A 12397-nucleotide genomic window follows, 5' to 3' on the forward strand; every position below is an offset into this window, starting at 1 on the left:
GTCCAGGAAACCAGCCTGGAATAATTGATAATAATAATAAACCTAATCATTTTAATCAGTCTCTGAAGTGGTGTGACCAGTTGCATGTCTACATGTTTGTCCTGGGAAAGCCACACCACTGAGGCCATGTAGCCTTAGTTCTGGCTATCCAGATCCCTTGGGGCTAAAGCCATCCATCCCCATCTGGGGTGGTTCTTGCTGAGGACTTCTAAGCCAACAAGGTCAATTTGGTGTCTCTATCTTCCTCTCTTCCTGACATCTGAGAAGGTGTCTTCTTTTTTTGTATTTTTGTTCAGTGTTTTTTTCTTGGTATCTACTACTTGCAGATACAGACTGACACTGTTTTAAAAATTTTCCAGCTCTCCTCCTCATTTATGGGGTGTTTCAGGTCTGGTGGAGGTTTTATATGATTTTGTCTCCATTTTGAGTATATTTATATTATTTTTCACTCCTGGTGCTATACATTGATTGGTAATCACTGGGCAGAGATTTGGCTTGCTCAGTTCCTGAGTTCTCAGCAATCTCCCCTGTGTACCAAGCGCTTCTGCACAGCGCTTTGCTCCACTCCAAATGCCTGCACAGCAGTGCCTTTGAAAAATACAGTTCCCAAAGCCACAGCTGAGAAACAATTCCAGTTTTGGCTCACTAATAACCCAATTGCACCGACCCTGCAATACATTGTTAGCCTGTCAGAAACCCAGCACTTTCATGTGATATCTTAATCAGTTAGATCTGCAACTGAACTCCAGACTACAAATTTATAGCCAAAGGCAACAACCATATCATGGCTGTAAATCAACTTTTTTGTGTGTGTGCGTGTGTATTATTATTATTATTATTATTATTATTATTAAGGAAAGCACTGCAGAGCCAAAATCAGCATGTCCAATTAGCAAGAGGTACTACATGTTAAGTTCAAAGAACTTGCGTTATCTGATTCTAATAGCACTAGTAACAGAGCCTAATCTAACCTGTCATTTCAAGAGCTATAGGGAGAACAAATTGCCATCAATGGGGGAAAGGTTTGGAACACCATGCAGCCTGTCCTCTCCTGACATCCTACTCAGCAAATTCCTCACAGATTTCCTCCTGATGTCAGTAAAACTAACATAAAGGTTATTTCATAAAATCTTGTGTGGATTGCTAACTTGTGAAAACCAGAGGACCCATGCCCAGAACAACAATATAGACTCAAGTAAATAATCATAGCATTTGTCCTTTGTGCTTAAAGCTCAACAAACGAGTGAAACAGAGGAGAAGCTGAAGAGTTCCCATGCCAAGTACCAATGCTGTGAGCACATATTGAAACGAGTAGCCAATAAATGTCGAAATCAAGGTGACTGATCATATAAAGACTTCTTGTTTGACTGAAGACTGTTAAGAAAGATTTCCAGTTTAATATGCAATACGTTGAGGGGTGAAAAAAACCCCAAAAAACAGTAGAGTTAAATATTAGATGCTAAAGTCATTATAAATTATACCAGCTATTTCTTCAGGGAACACAATCCCTTCAGCAGATCAGGAATACTGTAAGACATAGAGACGTGAACAGGGCAGACAGCAGGAGGACGTTTGTTACCAGTGTTAGACTGACAGTGTCCCCAGAATCAATTTTGGAACCCTGGTGAAACAATAGATAGGCAAAGTTTTGGGATTTTGGTATTTGCATACCGAAATAATGCCGTGCAACTGGTCAGAAACTTTTCTTCTTTATCATGATACCGTCAGAAATACAGATGGATGTCCAGAATGATAATACTAAGCACTCCTTTCCAGCACACCATATTTCAGCCAAGATCACTGGTATGTTCTGGCTACTTCACGCTGCTCTAATTAAAACTCAGTCATCCTTACAGCTGCTTTGTATTCCTAGAGCACTGCACAACAGCTGGATCATGTCGCTGATTTTGGCCCTTAAACTCCTTGGAAATTACTGTGTGAATATCAGAACTTTGGCCCTCTCTGTCACTATTTAAGCTTGAGTTCACCTGCATCTCTGGCTTCAGCACACAACACCTTTGCATTTGGATAAAATGTTGGAAAAGTATCAACATTGTAACTGAAGACAGAGTAGGTGTTAGCGTTACACTGATTTTGGCAGGCTTTTACACAAAGAAAGGCTGTTAGGGGCAATGTCCCTGAGAGCGACAGACTGTCTGCCACACTTACTGTGATGTAAGACATGCTGCAAAATAAATCAACAAGTGTTAAAGAAATTTTTAAAAAGGCCAAGTTTTAGTTCCTTTAGTGACAATCATACCCTAATTAGCTAGATGATAAAAAACTCCAGATCAATTGGTTAAGCTGCTCTGCTGCTTTATTAATGAATTTTAAAAAAAATAAATTTGCATCTGTCCTTTGTGGACCTATGTTTATTTACATCAAGTAAAAGCACACTCTAAATATTCATTCCTTATTTCTCTGTTAGCACACTTATAAACATATAGTCAACTACTCAGCCCTTACATGGCTTCATGAATTGTTATCTCAGCTCCCACAGGGACAGATGGATCAAAGTGACTGTCTTGAGTTATGATGTGACAGGGTGACACACCACCTTTCATGAAGTCTAACATATCCAGCTAAGTGCATCTGGTTGATTATGCAATGCTTGAGGTGGATGATGTGTCTCAACTAGTCATGAGTTAAACTTAAAATTAATTGTGCACCTTTCAGGTCTAACAGTTGAGTCATCTTACTATAGAGAAATCGCTAACGCAGCATGTTATTAAGCAGAATACACTGTAATGTAATAATCTGTTTTCCACTGGAAAACATATGTAAGACAGGCTTGCAATATTTATTCTTAAAACATGTAGGATGTTCTAGAGCCATGAAGACATTCACTGTAAGCCATGAAAAATAGGTTTGGTTTAGAGATGAAAGTGGCTGGAGGCTGTGGCCCACAGGGACTCGGAAGGAAACACTTAGAAAATAGAGACAGATTGAATCCCGAGTGCTCTCTCCTGAGAGGAAGCATGGTTGGAAACTTTAAAACCCATTAAAGTTAAACAAATTGAAAAGCCCTATCTGAGAGGAAACATAGTACAATGTTTATTTTTCCATTACAAACCTGAGACCTAAAAGATTTCCTGAGGTTCTCAGGTATTGTTCATGCTTATAATGGAGATCTGTTTTTAGGAAGCGTAATTCATGTGTTTAATCCAAACTGTTTGATGAAAAACACACTGCATAAGCATTCAGGAAGTTAAAGGCCATTGTATACCTGTATCACATATTGTTTGGAAAGGAGCAGACCTACAATGCAAGGAATCTCATCGTGAAACTCTCTCACTCGAAAACATTGGGTCTAATTTTCTCCCCATTTATGCTGCTGGATGAATTCCACTGAATTAATGAAGTTAAGACATGAGTAACCAATGATAATAAAAAGACAATCTTCCTGCTGAGTGTGAAACTACCAAAATGCAGGGCTAATGTGAGCAAGAGATTTATAACACTGGCCCGAGTCAAGTAAGTAGCAAGCCGTAGCAGGCCCAGCATAACATTAGCCAAGCTGATTAGTCAATGTATTTTAGGTTTTGCCCCATTGCTAGTGAATTGCTGCTCTGAGATCCTTATCAGAAAAGTGATGTTAGTGATGTTGAGAAGCATCTGCTTGACTAATGAACAAGCTGCAAACTAAATCCAGAGATGAATTTAAGTGAGAGAAAAGATTTGGAAGCAGTGGAATATTATTCATTAGACCTATAGATAGAAACTAGGCAAGTTTCAGACATATAGACCCTTCAGCTTTCTTCAGTCTGTCTGTTCAAATTGTAGCTGATCTAAAGCTAGATATTTCTCTGTGCAGATCTTGCTTTCTAGTATTCTTAGACTATCTTGGGTAAACCGGATTTAAGTAAAAAATCAAGGTACCAGAAAATATGACCATATACAAAAGTAAATTGGAGTAAGGCAACATAAACTCCTGATGGTTTCCCTTGTCTATTATACAAGCAATTTCAAGTAGGATGAAGAATATCCAACTTTTAGGAGACCAACTTACTTTTTACATCTGAGTTTGGCCGTGAACCAAGACTAAATTCACTGCTGCCTTTGTATTGTGTATGACAAATACCTTGATTACAAATAACAGTCAAGGTCTTTGACAGTTAAACACTGAATATAATTACAAAAACCTACTTCAACATAACATATGAAGGTGGCAGAATAGCAAGGTGACAGGATAGCAACATGGGTCCATATATAAACATGTCTGAGTATCCTATGCACATCTGTTTAATAATGATAAGTAATGAAATACACACTGATGAACCCATACTGTCTTCTGTGCCTTTGTTAGTCAGTGACTCAGGGCAAGACCTTACAGAGTAAGTGGGATTTTAAGGGCTAGCAGCCTCCCTGGCCAATTTGCAGGGTCAAGGGCGAATAAAGGAAAGAGATGTTCATAGGAGAAGAGAACAGACAGGCAGATTAAGCTAATTTTATTTGAATGTGTTGTGTGGATGACAATTGGAAAAGGGCTGATGGGTAAGAAATAGAAGAACTGTGGAAAGATTTGAAGATAAGAGCCAGTGGTTTAATTTGATATTGCTGAATGGCATTCAGCAGAGGGAATCAGAGAAGACTGTTGTTTGAGGAAGATAATACACAGGAAGGATGATTTTCACAGCTATGTTTTGTGTGACACCAAGGCTATGTTACTCGTAAACTAAACAGGGCCAGAGCCCCCATTCTGCCCCTAGGCTCAAGCGGCACAATCCAGCCATGCTTGTACTACTAAACACTCTTCTCTTCCAGAACAGGGTGGCTGCATCTGGACCTGAGCTGGGTTAATTCCTGAATTGTGCCCAGGAACTGGCTGGCAGACTGGTAGCTTGCCTGGACCTGAAGTGTGCCAAGGAGCATGCTAAAAATTTAGCAATACAGTAGGTCAAGTGCCAGAGCTCAGGAACATTTGCTGTCACTGTTTAATTTCCTAGGATAGACATTGTCTAAGAGTGCAGTGTAGGTGCTTAAGAGGGCAGAAATGTGAGCATTCAATAACCATGACCTGACATTTTGGAGAAGCCCTTAATCTTCTGGAAGGACTGCATTGATCTTGCCCATTTACTTCTTAGTGGTTTCACTCCCTCTGTGCTTTTTTTTCAAACTTCTTTTCAACTTTCCTTTATGGCACTTACTGTCTAATAATCTCATGCAGTATTTAGTTTAAGATGGAGTTTACCACTTGATTTAGTCTTCATTCTCAATTTTTCTTGGTTACCTGGAATAAAACCATTGCTTCACTCTGGAAAAAGTATAGAGTGACCTTTGTTTGTCATGCATTGTCACTCCACTCTCATAGAGAATTTATACTCAAGAAATATGCTTTTCTAAAATTTAATTGCATTCCTGTCTCTCAAGTAAACTTCATGTTAAAATAAGATCTACTTAACAACCTACTTTGTTTTGATGAATTGTGAATGATCAAAATGTTGACTGAAGGAAAGGGAACACTGGAAAATGTTCTTTATCATTTTTCTGTATCACTTTTAAGTTCCATACATTTTAACTCATATCAGCATCTTGGCATGCTGAAAAAGATGGTTACCCTTACTTTAGGACTCTGTTAAATTTATACTTAATGCCCTGGATTCACTGTCTGCCACACACAGAGTTGTTGAAATGGTTGAGCCTTCTACCACCATCTCTTGAACATGACAGTATTTTTCATTTTTAAGAAGTTTGTTGTTCTTCCAAAAGGCAGTATTTCCACTGCAGCTTTTTCTAAGTAATTTTGTTTATAAATGCATCTCTATGTTTGTTTCTTTCTAGGTAGGGATGAGATCCCGAAACCAAGGTGGAGAAAGCTCGTCTAACGGGCACTTCTCCAGTTCCAAGCCTGTCATCAGCCATGCAGAGAATGAAAAACTTCAGGAGGATGCCAAGAAAAAGAACAAACCTCATCAGAAGGAAGATGAGGTCATGGTTTCAGCAACTGTCAAACGGCACTCAAAATCACCTGGACCTACTGAACGAAAGAACAAGAAGTCCATAGAGCTTTCTAAAGAGGACTTGATAAAACTCCTCAGTATAATGGAAGGAGAACTGCAGGTAAATTAAACATCTTTTTTTTAGTATATTTTCTGTGTATCTATTTATTTTTAGGTTGTCCAAGATGTACAGGGCTCAACTAACAGTGACATGCAAATTTAAGGCAAAGGACCATAAGGAGAGAGCAGTGTTTAGCTGGTGTTTAACAGGATAGTCACAGTTTTAAGTACTGCTTTATTTACCATCTCTATCTGCAGCTACCAAAGCAAGAGAAATTCTAAACACCTGTCACAACTGACAGAGAAAGGGGGATCTGAAGGTCTCAAACACTTAAAAAGAGGAAAAAAACAACCACAGATGGATCAGTTTGGAAAAAGGCAAGCAAATATAGTGAGTGTAATTATAATCTTTAATGCAAATATTCAAGGGACAAATCTGCAAGTCAGTAACACTGAAAAAAAAGACTTAAGATGGCCCCTGGACCTTCTGCATATTCAAGATGTTGCTCAGGGCTCAGCCAAAGCTCTGCCTGTCCCACCTGGCCTCCAGCACTCTGCACATTCCCTGCCTTGCAAAGACCCATTAGTTTTATTTCTTGGAGTAGTGCTCGCTCGAAAGTTTTCTCAGTTGTCCTGATTTGCATGTTTATTCAGCCCAGTAGTAAGTCCTTGATGGCAGAGAGCCTGATTTTGTGCTTAACTCACATCCCCCAAATTTAGAACCAGTTTTGAGGATTCTCTCAATTGCTAATAAATCACGGAGATCTTGGGAGTCTCAGCCTTCAGGGAAAATGCGATTTCAAAATAAAGAGCTGAAACATGGTATTTCAAAAAGTCAGTATGAAGACTTCTGACTTTTCAAAACTTATCCCCTTTTGTGGTGGGACTGCTTGACAAATCTATACATTCTTCTGTTTGCACTTTAATGATGTTTTTCACTGAATCCATGGACAAGCAGAAAAATAGTGCCCAACCTGTGTGAAAACATTTTACGTTTCAATCTCTTTATTCTAGTTAACCATCATTATTTAGCATTTCGTATGAGGCTTTACTTTTTCCCTGAAACCCACATTCATAATATTTTTACTTTCATTTTGGACTTGTTACCATCTTACCTGATTAAGAGAAGCAATGGTTTTGGGGGTGATTAGTTAATTTCTTCGGTATATGAGTCACCCGAGTTGCACCATTACCACAATGCTGAAATTTCATCTTATTAAGTATCACTCTTCCTGTACATAATTTACCTTCAGCTTGTCAGAAAGTCCTTTCAAGTTTCAGGAAATACGCATCCAAATTTAGTAATTTTGTCACAAAACAGAGAAGAGTCATTTTGCACTGGGGAAAAAAGCAAGAAAATCTGTTGAATGCAATTTTGCAAAGGAAAAAACCTTCTATCATTGCAGAACAGTATCCATATTTATAGTGCTTCATTTACTTTATACAAAAACTTGTATATGTCATTTCCTAAAAGATGGAGCTAGCATGCAGCTTCAGTGGTGAATAGAGCCAAACCTCATTAGAAATGTATCATGTTCATGTTGTTCAGAAAGATTTACCCTGAAGTCACCTTTGTGGTCTGGAAAGGGGAGGTGAAGAAAGTCACTAATGTTTCCTGGGTGGCAATAAATGTGGTCTTTATTCTTATCTCTGAGTAATTCTCCTGTTCAATACACGGAAATGTGGCTCTTCACCATAGTCTTTTACTTTGTGGGGGAGTTACAAAACCTTTAAAGGACTGTCCATGTTCTCATTACCCCTATGGTGATGCTGGGGATAGCTGCCATCTGCACCATAATATGGGCTGAAAATCCTCACCAAGATGATACTCCCACTGCCCTGGACAGTACTTTTAGGGATGTTCATACATACAGACCCCACAGAGATGTTAGGCACCACTAAAGCTTCCCAACATCACGGGAGGATTGTGAGGACAGCCACACTGGTAGCCGTAGAGTGGGTCTGTTCTTCTGCTCCTTGCTGCCAGGCAGGGAAGAGAATTATTATTTGTTTTATTCCATAAGAGTTTTTAATTTAATTTCAAACCCCCCATTTTAGTTAGTTAGTTACCTGGTACCTGTGTTGAACCGTTACTGAAGTGGGCAAGCTACAGCACTTTGGCTTGAGATGAGAGCCTGGCTTTGACAGTACAAACGGAGATGAGCCAAGGAAGACTCCAGCCAAAGTAAATACTCTGGTATTACCTCCTGGCTGTCACAGTGACCTAATGCACTGAGTCATTTCATGGCTTTTCATTTTCAGATCTGTTCGGACATCTCTGGTGGCTGGCTGGCGTTTTGTTGGACTGACAAATCAGACTGTGGGTTTATTTTGAAGCCATTTCAATACCGGCAAAGCCAAGATTATATAGGCACATGTAAGAAAATTTTGTTTTGAGAATAACAGCAGGCTGTACCTGTAGGGAGATCCAATATTTTTTGAAGAAAAAAATGGCATAAAATACCATGACTTTTTACTCAGCAGCCATGAGCAGGGGGGATCTTCCGCCGGCATGACCAAATGCAGAGCACGGTGACGCTGCCTTGTAAACCCCAAACAGTGAGCTCAACCATGGGAAGTAAGCTGGTCATGACAACCATGGGGTTAGCAGAGTAAACTGGTAATGTATACATATGCTTCACATGCTTAGTTCACTACTCGCATAATCTAACAACATAGCAAACATAGACCCATGCCATGTTGCTGTCGGTATCAATTTTGAGTCCTTACTTTGGGACTTGACCTCCCAGCTCTTCATTTTGAAAGTCAACATGCCAGTAAACTGTGGAGACATGCCCTAGCAGTGATGTTTATGTCTTTTTTTTTTTTTTGTCTTTTTTTTTTGAATTATAATGACCTCAGGTAGCTTGCCTGCGCTTTAGCTTCTAGGGCCAAGTTGGACTCAGCTCTGCCTGTCGTCAGATTTCCTGGCTGGGCCCTGTGCACTTACTGACTATAGAGAAGGAAAGGTTTTCATAAACGTCTGAGGTCACCGTAGCCTAGGCCTTATTTTGTAAGAAAACAAAAGGGGAGAAAAAGTATACAGAAGCTGGGGCGATGAAAATGTATCCCAACACACATGGCAGGAGAGCTCTTAAGTACAACCTCTCTGAAGGAGAGTGGGAAACAAATGAACTGATGACAGGGATTGATTTTAGAGGCCTTATAGCTCAGTGGAGTGTCTTTTCTCTTGTGAGATCTCACTGCTCATATAAAAACCCGGTGATTACATGGTCTTTAAACACATATCGAACATTTAGGGGCAAAAAATCCATGAAGGATTTCTTCCTATACCTGGGGAAAAAAATTCTAATTTTTAAATACTGCAAAACTGATTTGAAAAGAAAACTTCAAACACCAGTAGAATAAATTGGACCGTGAAGGCATGGCATTAATTTGCCTGGTTGTTACAGTGATTTCAGTCAAACCAACATGTGGATATTATTAATTACAGAGCAACACAGGCAGTGTGGATCTTTACAATGATGATATAATCATATCTGTGGTTCACAGATTTTTGTCCAATGGCCTATGTATTTGTCCTGGCAGCAATTTATTCCCTGTACACTTTCTGAGCAGCAGCCATTAATCTCCCAACAATACCAACACTGATTTTCAACATTTCCTGATTAGGGGCCCAAAAGGAAATGAGGGGCAGTATTCATACATGTTTACCATTCACTCTTCCATTGCATGTTTGGAAAAAGACCCCACAATAATAAAAGTACATTTATGAAGACAGCATCCCACCGCAAACCATTGGGTTTTGCAAGAAAAATAATTTTTTAGCCAGGTTCTGTGCCTATTGCTAGGTGACAATTTAAGCTTGGGAGACAGTTTCCTATATTTCACACCAATCTAAATAGGAGCAACTTTTCCACTCGAGGCCTTTATTACAGCTGGCATTTTACTGTGTTTCTCTAGTGCAGAAATGGCATTCATTCACTGCAGCTCAGACACTCGTTCCTGTTGAGGTTCCCTTGCACGCTTTAGGGCTGAGGGAAATGTTTCCTGAGAGCCTGGTGCTGTGGAGGAACAGAGCTCTGCTCCTCAGAGCTGGGCATCTATGGGGTGTAAATGAAATACATGTTAAGGTATCAGCTGTACGTTTCCTCTGTTGCAGGCCTGAGGATGTGGATGGGCAATATGTGAAATGTGATGTCTTGGAGAACAGTATGTATACTATATGTTATATATAGAATAATCACAAGCTGCAATTCCTGAGAAGTCTTCAGACTTCCAAATGGTCTAATGTAACACTGGGTTCAGACTGACTTTTGAAGGGAAACACTGTGTAGCAGATATTCAGAGGTAAAACTATTTGCATAGCATCCCTCCTTCAAGGGGAGAGACCAAATGACTCCACTGTCAGAGAAGCCCTTTCCTTTAATCTGTATTTATTTAAGACTGCATTTAATGGTTAATTTGAGTGCTTATGCAAGGCTTCAGAGTGATAGCTCCTCAGGAAGGATATCTCCCCTTGCCTGGGGAGCAGCAGGCAACACACCCCATGGCAAGGTGTGAAGGTGTGCTCCCCTTGTATCTCTGGTCCTGGCTCAAAGCCAACACTTCTCATCATGTCCAGTTTGATTTGGTCTCTCTGATGAGGTTGTTAGTGAAAACATCATTCCAGGATTAAGACTGCCAGCCTGGGTTTAGCAGGTTAATTGCATTTGTGCCACTGATTACCAAACTGCAGATCGCACTGGTGGCTTCATCAGCTGCAGGAAGGGTTGTTGTAGGGCAGGTATGGGGGACTGGTTGCTGATGGTTGAAGCAGGGTAATCATGGAGGGAAGGAGCTCTCTCATCCAACAGAGCCAGGAGGGGCTCACCTTCAGGTGGGCTGTAAGACTTTCTTCTTGACCTGGGTGTATCAGGGAAGGGTTAGCAGAGGTGGGTAAGGGCTGTGTGTTTTGTTCTCTCTGGTAAGGTCCTTATGAAACACTTAGATAACAGTGGCTGTACATCCTGCCACGAGGGAAAACCTCTCTCTTAACAAACTCATTTAACAGGTACCCACATGGGTATAGGTGATATACTACCTATTGCGTTCTAACATTTTTAAAGGTATTTTAGTATTTTACCATCTGTCTTTCTATCAGAAAACTAAGTTTTGTAAATGTAAAGGAAAGGAAAATTCTTTACTGTTTCTCAAGTCCCAGCAGCTAATTCTTTAGGCAACCACTTCGCTTAACCTTTGTCATAAATTTATCAAGTTGTGTTTTAAGATTAGGTGGGTTGTTTACCTTGACTGCTCCTATTACAAAACAGTTCCAGAACTGAAAGGCTTTAATGTTTAGAAAATTTCTCTCTTTTAATTTCTAATGCAATTGTCATTGCCCAGTGAAACCCTTATGAAATTGTGCTATACACTGATCACTCTTTGAAAAGCCTACCTCTCTCCCTACTGCTTAATGCCTGATGTGTTTGTAGACAGCAGTCTCACACCCTCCGAGCCTTTGTTTTGCTGTGCTAGCTGTGCCACATCCTTTTAGTTTCCTCTAGCAAAATAAGCTTTCCACATGTTCCATCACCCCTTGATCAGTGCCAGTTACATCCTGGGTTCATCTTTCTTAACATCTGTAGCTGGAACTGCACACAGTGCAGTAGGAGAGAGCTCACTGGTGCCTTGTACATTGAGTTTAATATTTCCCTTTCTCTGCTGATATGGCTTTATTTGGCCTTCCCATTACTTGTCAGTCTGATTGATATAAGCCAGAGAGTTTGACTCTATAGCTGTAGCTGTGATGTTTTTCCCTCTGTCTCTTTTTCTTCTTGCTGCAATGTGTAAACTTTCATGTAAAGCCTTCAACTGCTTTTGTTTTGAACTTGACTTCCTGAGATGTTGAAATGTTGTGATAGCCACCTAGGTATTGCTTAGTTAAAAACACCATACAAACTCCTATATTTTTTCTTCAGTGCCTTTCTTGATACTCTTGCATTAGTATTATTAAATATTGAGCTGTCTGAAAGCTCAAGAGAGGAATATGGGATAGATAGGTGGGTGGAAACCAAATGTGTTTCTTTTGGGTAATATTAAAGTCAGAAGAGAAAGCTGGGACAAGATGCCTTGGCACTGGAGGACAGAGTACATAACAGAGTGAAGAGAAGGAGTTTTCAAATGGTCATTAGCAATATCTCACAGTTTGAGAAGCTGAAGAGGAGCCAGAGTGGAAAGAACAGGTAAAGCCAGAGAAAAGTGCATGTAGAGTAGCTTTGCATAAGTGTTTATAACTGTGAAGTCTTGTTAATTGGATTGAAATAGTTTAGGATTTTCTGAGCATATCATACAGATTAAATCCAAATTCCCTAAGAGAAAATCCTTGGCATGTACAGAGCTACAGGGAAAAAGAGAAGACAGGGTTAATGTGAGGAGGGAGAGGTGACTTAAGGAGA

At 39.9% G+C, this 12397-nt stretch overlaps 1 protein-coding gene across 5 annotated transcripts in view; it reads left to right on the forward strand.

Moving 5' to 3' along the window:
• The window catches only part of FILIP1 (filamin A interacting protein 1), a 109789-nt gene that overhangs the window by 39051 nt on the left and 58341 nt on the right, over positions 1-12397 (forward strand). For all 5 annotated transcript variants that reach the window (XM_030005992.2, XM_030005984.2, XM_030005983.2 and 2 more), the window contains one exon: positions 5782-6060. In XM_030005992.2, coding sequence (XP_029861852.1) covers positions 5788-6060 — 273 coding nt within the window. In that variant the 5' untranslated portion in view covers positions 5782-5787. The remainder of the gene's footprint in view (positions 1-5781; positions 6061-12397) is intronic.

This window comes from Aquila chrysaetos, chromosome 2 (genome assembly GCF_900496995.4).
Source record: "Aquila chrysaetos chrysaetos chromosome 2, bAquChr1.4, whole genome shotgun sequence".
Lineage (NCBI taxonomy): Eukaryota > Metazoa > Chordata > Aves > Accipitriformes > Accipitridae > Aquila > Aquila chrysaetos.